The following is a 15,721-nucleotide window of genomic DNA, read 5'->3' as shown; positions in this document are numbered from 1 at the left end:
CTGCATTCTGAATCCTATTGCTCTAGGACCAATCAGACTGCTACATTTTGGATCCTATTCAACTCAGTCCATAACACAGTCCTTTCTGTAGATGGCGGAAGGACAAATGCCATCCTGTGAAAATTTTATCCATATACTGGCAATGGCGTATCAACCCCACCCAAAGGTTTACATTGGTTTAGTAGGACTTATTCTGAAGGGCAGGGATGGGGAGCCAGTGGTGTTGGACCCCAACTGCTGTCATCCCTGACCACTGGCCATGCTGGCTGGGGATGATGAGAATTGGAGTTCAATAACATCTGGAGGGTCATGAATTTCCCATTGCACCCCTAGGGTGTAATAGGATGTCTGACATTCACAAGAGCTTTCCAAGACAGCAACCTTTTCCCCCAACAATGGCATGGAGGATAGCTCAGTCGGTAAAGCATGAGACACTCAATCTCAGGTTCGTGAGTTTGAGCCCCTTGTCGGGCAAGGGGATTCTTGCATTGCAAGGGGTTGACCCTCGAGGTCCCTTGCAATTCTGTGATTCTAAGTAAAGTGAGGGGCAAGTATGCAAACAGTAACTATGGTGCCAAAAGAAGAGCAGTCCTAAACACCTGATCCTAGTGGACAATTCTTATTTCTTTTTAATAGTGAATGAATTGTCTACAGCATGATTCAAAGATGTGGGTAATTCTATTTTTCCTTGTTCAAAATTGCAATAGCGGTTCTGGAAACTATAAATGACTCTACTCCCTTTTCATCACAACAAATCCAGTAAAAAAAAACCCCAAACATGATTCAAATGACTATCGGAAGAAAATAAAACAGAGTTTTCCAAACGTTTCATGTTGGTGACATGCTTTTTAGCCATGCATCATTTCATGACACAGTAATTCAGATTTACTAGCAAACCGCAGGTTAAACCCAACCCCTTTCCAGCCCTGGAAGAAGCACAGGGAGTGTTTTTATGACACACCTACACACTGCAGCCGACACACTAATGTGTTTGGAAAGCTCTGAAATAAAAGGGGGGAAAGGTTAAGCTGGTCATTGCATTCTGCATTTCTGCTACCAACCAAGAGATCAGGTGTGAAATGTCATAACAATACACAAAGGCCGGCTATTAATCCCATATCAAGGCTAGAGAGTGTGTAGTTGGTGGTTTTCAGTTTTTTCCTGCTTGCATCCAGAAAAGTAACATGCATGTCCAGGGAGTTTGGATGTTAGTGTGAGAGAGTTTGAACGTGCAACATGCCACACCACCTGTTTTCAAGGGCAGTGGAGTTCATGCGGAAACTTGTGTTTGCATAGCAGTAAAAGTAATTGATACAGGATGCTGAATTGATCCTCAAGTTGGGCTGAGAAATGCAAGCTTCTTCTGACAGCACCAACGCTACCCTTCCTTCCTTCCCACCAGCATCAAAGGTAAATGGAACATTCTCTGGGTTCAAATTACAAGAGCTAAGAGATGAGACCAGGACGGAATTCAGTTTTTTAGATGACGAAATGGGAAAGGCTGAAATGCAAGCAAGACTCTTCAACTGACACTGCTGGCATGGATGGCTAAAGCATAAAATGCTCAAGAATTTCCCTGTTGGGGACAGCCTTCCACAGATGGGGAGAGCATCACAGTGCATGGTTAAAACTAGAAGATGTACCGTATTTTTCGCTTCATAAGACGCACTTTTTCCCTCCTCAAAAATAAGGGGAAATGTGTGTGCGTCTTATGGAGCGAATGCAGGGGGGAGGCAGGCAGGAAAAGTCCCCAAGAGCTGCACACAAACTCTGTGTGGCTCTTGCGGGCTTTTCCCCAGGAGGGAGAAGGGACTGACAAGGCCAGTCAGTCCCATCTCCCTCCTCGTCGAAAAGCCCACAGGAGCCGCGTGCTCCTTAAAGGGTGCACGGCTCCTGTGGGCTTTTGTGGGAGGTGGGGGAATTGCCATAGCCACGCGCAGCCTCTCCCGGCTGGAGAGGTTGTGCGTGGCTAAAGAGGAAGCCAAGACAGCCAGCGCGATGGATCCCGCTGGCTGTCTTGGCTTCTTTGCTCTTTGGGGCTGGGGGGGGGGTAATATTTTTTTCCCTTGATTTCCCCCTCTAAAAACTAGGTGCGCCTTATGGTCCGGTGCGCCTTATCAAGCGAAAAATACGGTATCTGGATTTAAAATGGGATTAGACAAATTCATGGAGAATAATACTACTAGTAGTTACTAATGATGAGTGCTATTTTTCTAGAAAAAAAAGGTGCCAGGACTCACCATGAACACCTCCCTTGTTTTCTTATGACGACAATGGCACCCACCTGAGAGGTGCTGGAACTCAGATCCAGTGAGTTCCAGCTGGAAAAAAAGACCTAGGTAGCTAAATGCAGAGACAGCATTGTCCCTGCCATTCACATTTACAGGTCAGTTTATGGAGAATTACAGATCATATCTTCCTAGAATGAGAGCTAATGAGTGCCTATGAGTAACAATTTCAAAGGAAGGAGCTACGTGACAGTAAAGCATTAGTGCCCTACGACCATTCAAGTTTTGAGGAAGAACTCTCAAAAACAGGCAGTAAAAAAAGAGAGGCAAAGCTGTTCAGTTGTAGTTTGGGGACTGTGCTGGCCTCCTTACACTTTCCTGAGCCACCATTTGGAGCGGTACGGATGTCCTACTGGCCAAACTACTTGATTCCTGATCACCTGAGCCAACATGGTACAGTGGTACCTCGGGTTAAGTACTTAATTCGTTCTGGAGGTCCGTTCTTAACCTGAAACTGTTCTTAACCTGAAGCACCACTTTAGCTAATGGGGCCTCCTGCTGCTGCCGCACTGCCGGAGCACGATTTCTGTTCTCATCCTGAAGCAAAGTTCTTAACCTGAAGCACTATTTTTGGGTTAGCGGAGTGTGTAACCTGAAGCGTATGTAACCTGAGGTACCACTGTATAGTCATTAAGAGTGCTGGACCTGGGTGCCCAGGGTTCAAATCCCACTCCACCCCACTTCAGCCATGAAGCTCACTGGGTGATCCTGGGCCAGTGAGTCCCTCAGTCTTACTTACCTCACAGGGATGTTGTGAGAAGAAAATGGGGAGAGAACACTAATTAATGGGTAGATCAGGGGTCAGCAACCTTTTTCAGCAGGGGGCCGGTCCACTGTCCCTCAGACCTTGTGGGGGGCCGACTATATTTTTTGGGGGAAACTGAACGAATTCCTATTCCCCACAAATAACCCAGAGATGCATTTTAAATAAAAGCACACATTCTACTCATGTAAAAACATGCTGATTCCCAGACAGTCAGATTTAGAAGGTGATTGGGCTGGATCCGGCCCCCGGGCCTTAGTTTGCCTACCCATGTGGTAGATGAACACTACCTTGAGCTCCTGGGAGAAAAGGCAGGATATAAATGTAAATAAATAAATACATGAATGAGCTCAGCCAACAGTGATAATATTTGGAGCAGGGGGGCATCGTTTACAAAACTGAGCCCATGGATACTGGCACAGAGTTTAAAGCATAATCCAACAAAAATAAATAAATTCTTCCCCACCCCATGGGGCATAATTTTTATTTTAAAGCACTGGGCAACACATTTCTGCATTGCAGGGGATTGGACTAGATGACCCTTGTGACCTTTTCCCATTTTATGATTCTGCAACATGTCTCTCCGGTATTAAGTCTTTATAGCCACAGCGGGCGCTGTAACTCTGCAACGGCTTGATGTCCCACCCTGAAATGTGCGCTCTCCCATTGTCTCCCGAGACAGGCGGATGCCAATACATTTTGTGCTCCCACTTTGTATTTTCAATATTGTGAACAGCCCTGTGATCTTTGGGTGAAGGGCTGTAGACGTCCCGTCACCTCCAGGGCCTGTGCCTTCTTCCCCAAAAAGTGACCAGAAACGAAGCCTATAGACCTGAGAGAGACCTGCAGTTTTTATAAGAGTTTACATTTAAAGTAGATAATTAAATGAGCAAATTAAATGAATTTAGATATGCAGCAGATTTTTAAAAATTAATTTAAGGAGCCGCAGAAAGAGAAGGAAGTCAAACTTTGAAATGTTAAAATGGTTGCAAAATTAATGAAAAGTATAAATTTGAAAAGTATAAATAAAAACCTTTGTATATATTGTCCTGGGAATGGAGAGAGAGAACCTCCATTCCCAGGAGAACTCTACCTCACCTCACCCTCCTCGGCCAGAGCGTGGGGCGTTCCCTCCCTTCGCTCCGCCCCCTCTCCCTCCTTCCCTCCCTCCCTCCCTCCAGCTGCGCGCTCTGCGCATGCCCACTTCCCTCCGGCAATGGGAAGCGAGGCGAGGGGAAGGCGGCCGATTAACTGAGCGGGTCAGCTGAGCTCGTCGCGTGACCAGGCCGGGCAGGCGGCGGCGGCGGCCTGGGCCTGGACTGCGCGTGCGCGCGGAGGGTGGCTCCCCTGCCCGAGCGAAGATGGCGGCCTCCAGGGCTAGGCTCTGAGGGGAGGCGGCAGCGCTTCGGAGGGGTAGCGCCTGCAGCCCAGGAGGAGGAGGAGGAAGGGGAGAAGCCCTCTCGGCAGCAACTGGGGGCTGCTGGCTCGCGGCGTCCCTTGTCAGTGCGAGGCTTTGGGGGTGCGGGACTGGACGGCGCCGCTCCCCGGCCAGGTAAATAAATGGGTGCCCCCCCCCCTTGAGGGCACAAAAAAGAGGCTGAAGGGAGCCTCCGAGGGCTTTGCATGCAGTGGGGGGCGGGGAGAGAAGGGAAACACGGACTTCCCCCCTTATTCATCCGAGCCAGTGACTTCTCTTTTCTCCCCACCCCCAATTCAGTAAGCACCCCCCTCCCTATTTCTCCTCGGAGGTGGCAAACGGGTGGGGGTTAAAACAGGTGTCTAGCCCTCATTTCCGCATTTGCTCCAGGGAGGCTGGCACCCAGCTTGCAAATTCCCCCCTTTTTTTTCTTTCCCTGTGGCCAAAGCAACAGGGGAGAAGCGGGCTGTGCGCTATTATAGCATGTTAACTGTCGTGTTTCTAAGCACAAAAGCCTTCATGCTTCCACAATTGTATCTTATCCATGTGTACGGAGCAGTTCCCATGGTTTGGGGGCGCCCCCTTTGCCTGGCTACCCCTGTGCTGCAAAGGTGGTGGGTTCAAACCCCTGCCAGAAACTTTCACGCGCTGGCTAGAGTTCATCTTTCCCATGGCTTGTTGCTTCCTTGCATGCTCCATCCAGTCTTTTGGGAAGAAAATTCATCGACTGACATAAAAATGGTACAGTCAGCTTATGCGTTTAATTTCCACCCGCCTTGGAGTTTTCTTTAAAAATGTAGTAAGGTAGATGAATTCTTGGGAGGTGGACAGAATTTGTGCACAATAGCTCCTGAATTGCATGATGCTGTGATTGAGAACTGCATCTTCAGTTCCATTCCAAATGGAAGTTCCACATCCAATATGTGTTTTGAATCCTGGGCTTGTATTGTAGGGTTAGCAAGGGTGTTTTATATAATTCACCACAAAGTAGGGAGTAATTTTTCTTCAAGGAAACGGCACTTACACTTGTTCACTGCAAGCCGTGGCTTTTAAGAGACTCTACTTGAGAGCTGCTTTTCTCACGCTGAGCCAGAATGGAAAAAGAAACAATCAATATATATAATAGACTTTAAACAAGATGTTAATGTATGTGCTGTCTTTGGCATCCAGGAATTGATACAAATAATTTGAAAGCAATTCTGGAATGTCCCCCACCTTCTGAGTAATTTGAATGCATGTTCACATGCATGAGTATCTGAGTAAATGTTTTTCCACTTGCCATCATTTAATCATTAACACCCAGAAGTAAGCTGCTTTCTGCTTTTTTTGTCCTTGTAATTCTTTATCTGCTGCATTTTCCCAGAAAGCCCACAACCTAGCTAACTTTTGTGGTAGATTGGCGAATAAAATAACTCTGGCAATTGGGCCATCTGGCAAGGGAGTGGCAGTATCTTTTAATTCCATACATAATTTGATGAATGCAGGAGCCCATGTGGTTATTCTCCTAGGAAAGTATGCAAGTTAATGTGTAAAATGCATAACCACAGTATATTCTGGAAACTGGATCTAGATAAGGCAAATCAGTCTTTCTTCTGAACTATATGTATGCTCTTTTTTAAAGTTAATCAGCTTGTAGTCAGTTACAGTGGTTTATTATTAAATTTGTATACTGCCTTTTATCTGAAGATCACAGGATGGTTCACAACAACAAAAATACAAGAGAACCCAAAATACATAATAAAAACAAGAACAAAAACAAACCAGTAACATGCCACCCACAAACACATTTAAAATGAAATAGAACATTAATCAGCCCAAGGCCTGGTTATCAGCCTTGTAGTGTCAATGTTGAGTTCAAAGACAGGAAAATAGATACAACTTGGTAAAAATGTTTTAACTATTTGTCTTGATGCTACTAGTGGTAGACCTTGGATTTCGCATGATTTAGCACAGGAGTCAACAAACTTACCGCGCCTCGGGCCGGTGTCTCCAGTGCTGATCGCACGGTGGGCCGGGGGAGCGCGTGTCCGTAAGCATGCGCACACACTATTTCTGGCGCACTTCTGGGTCGGAGGAGCACTGGAAATAGCTTGGGCGCATGTGCACGGGCCTCCTCCAACCCGGATGTACACCAGCAATAACGCTTGCACATGCGTACAAGCTATTTCTGGTGCTCCTCCAACCCGGAAGTGAGTAGCAGCGCTGCACCGGTAAGAGCGGGCAGTGGGGGTCACTGCGGGCCGGATAAATGAGTCCCTTGGGCCTTATCTGGCCCGCGGCCCTTAGTTTGGGGACCCCTGTTTTAGCATCTTATTGGAGCTTTGGTGGGTAAGGGTTTGTAGTGTACAGGGCAATCCTATATATGTCTACTCAGACGTACACCCCATTGAGTTCAGTGGGCCTTAACTATTGGGTAAGAATGTTTGGAACTAAAGTCTTAAACATTTATTCCTTTATAATGGGTTCTGTGTGCCGGATGACCATTTCCATCATCCTTGGTCAGTATGGCCAGTAGTCAGAGATGATAGGAATTGTGTTGTGGTGGCTCCCCATTCGTTGAATGCTCTCCCCAGGGAGGCTTAGCTAGTGCCTTCATTACATATGTTTAGGTCCTTTGGCTGATTATCATGTTATGGCCCTGTAAATGTATTTGTGGGAAGAGGATTATTGGTTTGCCTTTGTTTTTGTATTATGTATTTTGTGTTCTCATTTTGTATTTTGTGTGAACCACCTGTGATCTTCAGAAGAAGTGTGGTATACAAATTTAATAAATAATAATAGTAATAGTTCAGCAACATCCAACGATCCAAAGGTTACTTGTCCCTGACCTATAACTAGTACAACACATTTGATATGAGATAATATTATAGACCTTTGTCCATGATTTCTTAGCTTCAGGGTTTTTTTGTTTTGTTTTGAGACAAATGCTATACTATACGAATGGCAATAATTCATTATTGATTTTCAAACTGACTGAGTCAATGGAAAAGTCATTCATCAACGCTCCACCTTTCTGCTCTTCTTTTTTCCTTTCCTGAAACCTTTTCCCTTCAAACAACCTCTACAGCTGATTTGTTTCATTTTGTTAGAATGGTTGATGCACTTAAGCAGCAAATATTATGCTGTGTATGATACTTCCAACTTTACTGCACATCTTCAGATTAGTTAAAATAGCTGTCAAAAACATGTAGCCACTCATTAGAAACTTGCATCTAATGAAAGATTTGGTGGAATTCAGTTTTTCTTTGAAGTCATAATAAGTTACATTACAAATGTATAACCTGAGAGGTTGAAGGATGTGTGTGGAATTAGTATAATAGACAATGGGTGTTCTGCTTTACTTGAAAGAGAAATCAGCTGTCTCAGATATCTTGAAAGTCATGTTAGAGGGAGGGAGAGAATAGCATTACTTTTCTTCAAAGTGAGAATGCATTAATTGCATGTTGGCTGTGGCAGCTGCTAACAATGAAATTGAACTGGGGAATAATTTGGTAGACCAGGTCTGTTAGTGGAACATTGCAACCAAGTTGCTTAGTGAGAAGAGCTGCACAAACTAATAGAATTTTTGGATAGAAAGAAATTTGTGTATGTGTGTGCTTTCATTCTCAACTCAGGGCTCTCTAAACTTCCACTAGTGTTTATTTAGCAGGTTGTTTTTAACGGAGCATACCTAATTGGTTCAGCTGTCTTGCCTGATTCAGTTGTTCCTGAGTCATCTGACTCAACATGCTTTGGGCCTTAACATTTTATTAAGTGCACCATTTGAGACTCCTTAGCTGTGCTGGTGCCATCCTTTTCTTCTCCCTGTAACTGTTACTGTGCCAGACACTCACAGATGCCAGTTCTTATAGTATACATAACAATACTATGCTGGTATCTACCAAATTTGGGCCACCTCCCTTGTTTCCCTTTGCTAGCTGGTAAAATCATTATTTCATCAGGACTGTTGAGATCGATTTTGTGATCGCTGGCATCACAGCATTTAAGTGGATTTCAATGTGTATTGTTTTGTTTTTTGTATTTTTATGTATTTCATTGTGCTGTTATCTGTTGCCCTTCTGGGCATTAAAAGGTGGGGTGGAAAGGTTTATAATTCAACTTCACTCTATATACAAGTTAAAGCATAATGAAGAGTTAAAACAGCCTTCATTTCTTGACTTCACGTGGCAGCTGATCTTTTAATGTCTTCTAAAGCTGGCCAATGGAAAATGAGTAGCAATTCACCATTATCCATATAAGTAACAGTTATTTAGGCTTAAAATATGGAGCTCTAAATTGCACACAGTAATAGGGAAGAGATCAGAACTAAGATCATTGCTGGGTAGAGATGTGTGTTAGTGAGTGTATTTTAATTTTAAGACCCTAAAAAGGAATATTAATTGCACATATTGTTGAATATTATTTTTGAGTGACCCTCTGGGTTAATAACGTTAGGATGGAAATGATGAAGATTATTATATTCTACAAATCTGATAAAATGGTTATATGATACTACAAAGCCTGACTGGCTCTTTGCAAATGACATTCTTTGAACAATGAAAGCTTGTGATAATTTTGCCCAGTGGCATGGAAAAGCTGAAACTTGCCTGTAGCTATAGTGGCAAAAAGTAATTGTAACCTAGTAACTTGTACCTGTATCAAATATATTCCTTACAGCCTCTTGTTTACCTTAGTAGTACTGTATGCTTGTTCCCTCTTTCCTCCCCTTCTTCTCTAAGTTATTGCATAATAAGTACATCATGTACAATGCTGCTGATTGTAACTGCCAAAGAATTGGATCCATTTCTCCAGATTTATGGGAGCAAAGTCTCTAAATAGATAAGCATTTAGTATGAAAAGGCTGAATGAAACTGTTTTGTCTCTTTGCAGTATTTGAGACTTAACGCTTATATTTTGCGGTCAGTAAAAAATTGTGGTAGTACTTGACTTTTCATGCACTTACACACCCAGCAGAATGAGGTGATAGAAAGGAAAGAGCAACTTCAGGTTGCTGTAACACATGTCAGATTTCTGGGGCGGGGGGCGGGGATTGAAATTTGCATTGCATTGCAAAAATCTACAGTTTGCATTAAAAACAATCTTTAGCTTGGGTGGCTAACCTGTGACTCAGTTATGGCAGAGCTACAACTCCCGTAATCTCTTTACCATTTTCCCTACTGACTAATGGTGATGGGAGTGGCAGCGCAGCATGTTTCCCTTGTATTTAGTAAAGGTAAAGGTACCCCTGACCGTTAGGTCCAGTCGCAGACAACTCTGGGGTTGCGCGCTCATCTCACTCTGTAGGCTGAGGGAGCCAGCGTTTGTCCTCAGACAGCTTCTGGGTCATGTGGCCAGCATGACTAAACTGCTTCTGGCAAACCAGAGCAGCGCATGGAAACACCGTTTACCTTCCTTCTGGAGCCATACATATTTATCTACTTGCACTTGACATGCTTTCGAACTGCTAGGTGGGCAGGAGCTGGGACCAAACAACAGGAGCTCACACCTTCACGGGGATTCGAACTGCCAACCTTCTGATCGGCAAGCCCTAGGCTCTGTGGTTTATTTAGTAAAGAAGCCTAAAAACTTTGAAACAGAGTCAAGCTTGCCTAATATTTGCAGTTGACACCCATTCATTGTAACTAACGAACTTAAAGAACTTGGAAAAAAGAGAGCTGGAAGATTTTCCACCCTGTATCACTGAATGCAGATAGGTGATCAAATTTTGACTGCTCCTCTGTGCTACTTACCCTGCAGATAAAAAACAGTACAGCCGACAAAAGGCTGCACTACAATGGTTGCCCTTGAAATACTACATTTATCTTTGCAGGGAGTTCTTTTGTACATGAGAAGGTATTCAAAAGTGGTTTGCTGCAGCTGTACAGTACCTTGAAGTGGTACAATCCCTTTTATCACGTAATTGTGTAGTCTATGTGAAGCTGCTTAGTAAAGAGATGTGAGAGAACTCCTGAACTATTGTCAGTCAGGGTCTCTTGCCTAATAGTTATGCAACGTTTTGAGTAACAAGCAACCCCTTCAGCAAACTGTACTGTATTGTGTATTCAGTAGAAAATGTATTTCTGTTCTGTGACAAATTGCTTTTATTAATCCCAAGCATATTTTGTTACAGGTTCTGGCACAAAATGAATATAATTAGGGAAAATAAAGATTTGGCCTGTTTCTACACAACTAAACATTCATGGAGGGGAAAGTAAGTAGCCTAGTTTATTTTATTCTACAGTTTTGAGGTGGTAATGACATACAATAACCTTTCTTCTGTCCAGCTGTGAGTTTTCAAACTGGTCTGCTAAAATTTCTTTGAATTGGAATATGCTAATAATCTAATAATCTCCTTGTGATTAATCATAAATAGTACTGATCTCCTAAACAGCATATTTTTATGTCAGCTTATGTTTCAAACAGCATTTATTAGTTTCAGGACATGTTCACACAACCAGTTGTTGAGTGGTCAATTTATTAACTGCTTCCTATACAATTTATGAACTTGAGATTGATTATTGCATTTCTATGCCGCTTTTCATTCAAATGAATCTCAAATAATAACATAATAGATCAGAATATCAGAAATGCAACATAAATCGTAAAATAATTAACAAATCATCAATGAAGCAATTACAGTTTATAAAACTGCTAACAAAAAGTGACTACAAATAAGCTAAACATCACAATTACAGCAAAAGTCATATGATAAACTAATCAGTACAGCATTTAGTATCTTAAGTACAATATTGTAGAGAAGTAACTATCCAATATACTAATATTAGACTCCCTTTGAGTATTAATACATATTGTAGCCTATATGGCACCATCCATGCACAAGAGGGAGGTATCAGCAGTTTTGGGGAAAGTCCAACGTTTGCAGACCAACAAAACCTATGTGGTGGCTGGGAGGGTACACTTAAGAGAGTGGGGGGGGGACCCCAAACAGCTCAGTGAGGACTGAGCATGCTCAGTAGGCACAGAAGGCTGGGTGGGGTAGGGTGGGAAGGGGAAATAGGAAAAAATACATTGAAAGAAAGCATGAGTTGGTGACTGGAACTCTGGAGAGAAGTGCCTCAAACTGCAACATATTGGACTTCCGGGTTAGCACCTCCGGCAATGGCGGATTTCCTCTGATCGGGAGGAATCTGCTCCGTGGAAATTAGGGTCTGGACCGCCACGGCGAGGCGGAGACCCACCAAAAACCACAGGCGGGAGAAGCCTGTGGACGTGGGATTTGGCTGGCACCTTTTGCGCCTCCCCTACTCGCGGGGAAACCTGGTTTCGGAGATCCGGAGCGACGAGGGGTGAGCTTCATGAGAAGATGGATGTGATGATTATTAAAATTGACAATTCGGGACAAAAAATGACTGAGTTGGGACAAAAAGGGAATACCTATACAGAAATTACTCAGGTATTGACCCAGGAATCTGTTTTGACATGGCAAGCTGTGGAGAAGACGAAGGAGAACGTTGTTGTTGAACCTCAAGTAATTTAAGTGAAGAGAGCCCTGGCCTCACAGAGGCAATTTGATGAATATAAGCTGTTGCCTTCTACGATTGAATTTAGAGAAAGCCAGATTTGGAGGGATGGAGTCCTGCTTGGATTGGAGAAGGAAAGTTGGATAGATCCTCCTATGCAGGGATGCTCTGGCCTTTGGGATCTGGATTTGGGTCAGGGGGAGAGTGGCGCTCTGAAATATCTTTTGAACTTTAGTTCTGACTATGGAGAATGGGCTGACCTGTCGAGAAGGAATAAAGACATTGTTAGGTTGGAGTTTCCCCGAGATCTACTCCTCAGTGCCAAAGGAAGGAAATTAAGAATAAGATCAGCAGAAGATAAAGTAAAGTGCATGTATAAATATGAAGAAGATCTGCAGAAGGGACATGGAAGAGAGTTAAGAGCCTAGGACAGAAGGTCACCAGGTTGATGGACTATATGGTATTGATAGAAAGGACTGACAGAATTCGAGACCAGGGAGAAGAGACGGTGGAGGAAGATTGGAAAAAAGTTTTAAAAAAATTATTTAGAGAAATGTTGCAAAATTAATGAGTGATAGAAAAATGATGGAATGAAATTATATCGCTTTAGTAGAAATGTTATAAGGAGTTAAGTATAAATAAGTTTTAGGGTTTTAATGGTAAGATAAGGTTAAAATAAATTAAGATAATTAAATGATAGAAAACAGTGAAAGCTGGAAAGGATTTGCTGAAATAATAACTAGAACACAAAAAGGGAGGTGTGAGGAGGTCGATGAAACAAGTTAATGAAAGATAAAGATATGGAAATAATGGATGTGTTTTAAACTGCTTTTGCTTTTGTTTTTGTTTTGATGTATTGTGTCTTTTGCTTTTTTATATGTATTCTAATGTATTGATTTCTCTTTCTTTTTTCTTTAATTCTTAAACTTTTAATAAATATTATTTTTTTAAAAAACAAACAAACTGCAACATATTGTTGCAGGTCTCACACAACTATAATCCCATGTATTTGCTGTGACGCTGCTTCTTGCAAAGCCTGCGTAATCCGTGTTATGATACAGCAGTGGCCAAGCAGCTTTTATGCATCCCATTTCAAACTCCTGCTTGCCACCAGAGTATATTCTAGGGTGGGATCTCAAGTTCCATAATGAATGCCTAACTTCTATCTCTTAGAAACATGACAAAGTGGGCAGGGGATAATTTTCCTTGCCCCAGATATTGGTGAGTCATGTTGATGATTCACCTGAAAGAAGCTTCATGAATGTTTATGGCTTATTTATAAAACAAAAGCGAATTTTGATGCAATATCTCTCTCCTAATTCTGCAGTTTCCCTTAATGTCTTGTTTCTTGTTGGTATGTTTTTTAGGTATAAGCGAGTCTTTTCAGTCGGAAGTCATGCCATCACAACATACAATCCTAACACGTTAGAAGTTACAAATCAGGTAATGCCAAATACATAGTAACTTCGTGAAAATGTATTATCTCCAAAACTGGATTGAGTTGGTTTATATGCCAGTCCTATTGAGAGAGGAAGGATGTTTGGGGACTAGAGGGAGTTGCATGAGTTAATGCCAACATTAAGGATTTGGCTAACTTACGTCACTTGGTATATCCTCAGATTAATTACCTCATGATATCCTTCAAACTGGCAGTAAGATTGGGATTGGGATAATAAAGGTATATTTTTCCCATCCTTTCATTGCACATTTCTCAACGATATATGGATTTCCATCCATATTAGTGAATGTTAATATTAATGTGGAATGAAGTAGTGCCGTTATTTGGAACCCAAGAGTATATTTTTGGTATCTGGTTTCAGATACTGAAGAATAGCTGTTGACCTTGATTAAATGAAATGTTATATTTAGTTGCCTTAAGTTTGTACACTCTCCAAATGCTTTGTGGGGTTGATCAGTAATTTGATATGAGGGAGTAATAGAATTTTAAAATTACCAAGCGTAATTCTTTAGTTTTCTTTTTTGTATCAGATTGCTTGATATCCCTGTTTGGCAATGATTGTTGTTGAGGAGACAGAAACCTGAAGGACTATAGACTTAATCACAATGTGAAATGTGTGTCATTTCACCTGGATCTTTTAATGCCTTCTCATTATGGATATTTTTTTCCTTTGGTGCCATGGTTGAGTAAAGAAACGCTGAATATGCAGTTCCTAGGACTGTTGGTATCAAAAAGTTTTAATATGAATAAAAATGAAAATAGAATACATTTTAAATTTAGAGTTGGTAGTTTGCCCTGGGTAGCCTGGGGCTTAACTATCACATTCTCGTTAAACATGCAGATTGCTGCGATTTCTGACACTAGGGGACACACTGGAGATGTCAGTTTTTTTATCTTTGTGCATCTTGCAATAGTAGAGTTGGCTAATTAAGGGCGATGAACTTTAGAATAGGTTTCTGTGCCTGATCCTAGGAATATGGGACAGTGCTGGTTCTTTATCACAGTGCCACTGACTAATGGTCTTGCTACCTGGGCTGTTGGATGTTCTGTGCTTGAAGTTCTGCTACCGGTGCTTTCAGAGGCATAAATGATCTCCTGTTTTCACTCTTCCAATATAGAACTTCTAAACTTGGAGCACCTTAACATCTCTTGTCAGTCACTTGTAGGTTAATAGGATGGGATTCAAGCTATGGTTTATGGGTTACTAAACAATTAATGTACCTAGTGGCTAAAAGCCTTATAGTGCCTAAGGTTGGAAGACAAACAGCTCTCACCCAGTGGTTTAAAAATCTCACTTCCCTTTCTGCATTTGAATGCATTAAATGTTGTATGGATACCTAAATATGACTCCCTATACTAATTTAAATCAGGAAGGATGGAATACTTCCTGATTGAAGTCAGTTGGCAATGGTTTTTTTGTTTTGTTTTTAAATATTATTATTACTTGTTTTTCTCTTTATTTTCAATGTACTATGTGACAAAAATCTCTGTATACGTTTGAGTCATTTATGTTGATATATGAATTTATGATACTATGGTGATAAAATAGAGCATTCTCCAACTCTGATCTTTTGGTTTAGTGGCCTTATGGAGATATCTGTAGCATCAGCCCTGTTGGCAAAGGACAAGGAACAGAATTCAGCCTCACATTTCGTAAGGGAAGTGGAAAAAAGTCCGAAACACTTAAGTTTTCTACAGAACACAGAACAGAACTCCTCACAGAAGCCCTGGTAGGAAGCTTCTAGTTCTAAAAATCTGAATTCCTGGCTACCTTGCACTCTTTATTGCTAACTGTAACATAATGAGGAACATTCAGTTTCTGCTGGATGCATGATTTTAGTGCAATATGCAACACATGCTTGCCATTTTTTAATTACTGGTAACTCTCAGGACAGCAATTACACCTCCACCAGCTATACTTTGGAGCCAAGCTACAGGGTTGGCCTAAAACAACAGTGATCAAAAGGAAAATAGCCACCTAGTGCTCTTACAAGCTTGCAATGCTATGTAATAGATGGGCTGAATAACAGTATTTATGCTTCTGCTTATGCAAGTTCTTTCCCATACAAAACATTTGGTTGCATCCAATGAAACCCTGCCATTTGTGCAGTGGAACATCTCTTCACGCCAGGGGTCAGCAAGCTTACCGAATGATGGGCCAGTCCACGCTCCATGTGTTGGAGGATGGGCTGGAGCATGTGCGCACGTGCTCTCTTCCAGGCTGGAGGAGTGCACAGGCGCCATCAACCCGTAAATCTGTCCCCATGCCACGCCGCACTATACCGCACTGGTAAGAGTTGGGGGTGGCAGGGGTTGCCATGGGCTGGATAGATG

General features: G+C 42.3%; 1 protein-coding gene across 3 annotated transcripts in view; it reads left to right on the top strand.

The window, feature by feature from the left end:
* Nucleotides 1-4,360: 4,360 nt before the first annotated feature.
* The window catches only part of DNAJC13 (DnaJ heat shock protein family (Hsp40) member C13), a 67,024-nt gene continuing 55,663 nt past the window's right edge, over nt 4,361-15,721 (top strand). For 2 of the 3 annotated variants that reach the window (XM_082192955.1, XM_082192954.1), the window contains exons 1-4: nt 4,362-4,603; nt 10,578-10,658; nt 13,296-13,371; nt 14,968-15,117. In XM_082192955.1, the coding sequence (XP_082049081.1) occupies nt 10,591-10,658; nt 13,296-13,371; nt 14,968-15,117 (294 nt within the window). In that variant the 5' untranslated portion in view covers nt 4,362-4,603; nt 10,578-10,590. Of the gene's footprint in view, nt 4,604-10,577; nt 10,659-13,295; nt 13,372-14,967; nt 15,118-15,721 lie in introns of all 3 variants that reach the window. The other variant, XR_014212403.1, reaches the window with a different exon arrangement.

Source organism: Podarcis vaucheri (genome assembly GCF_965113315.1).
Source record: "Podarcis vaucheri genome assembly, chromosome: 12".
In the NCBI taxonomy this organism is placed as follows: domain Eukaryota; kingdom Metazoa; phylum Chordata; class Lepidosauria; order Squamata; family Lacertidae; genus Podarcis; species Podarcis vaucheri.
Note: the sequence above shows the minus strand (reverse complement) of the source record. Positions and strands in the feature narration are given on the sequence as shown.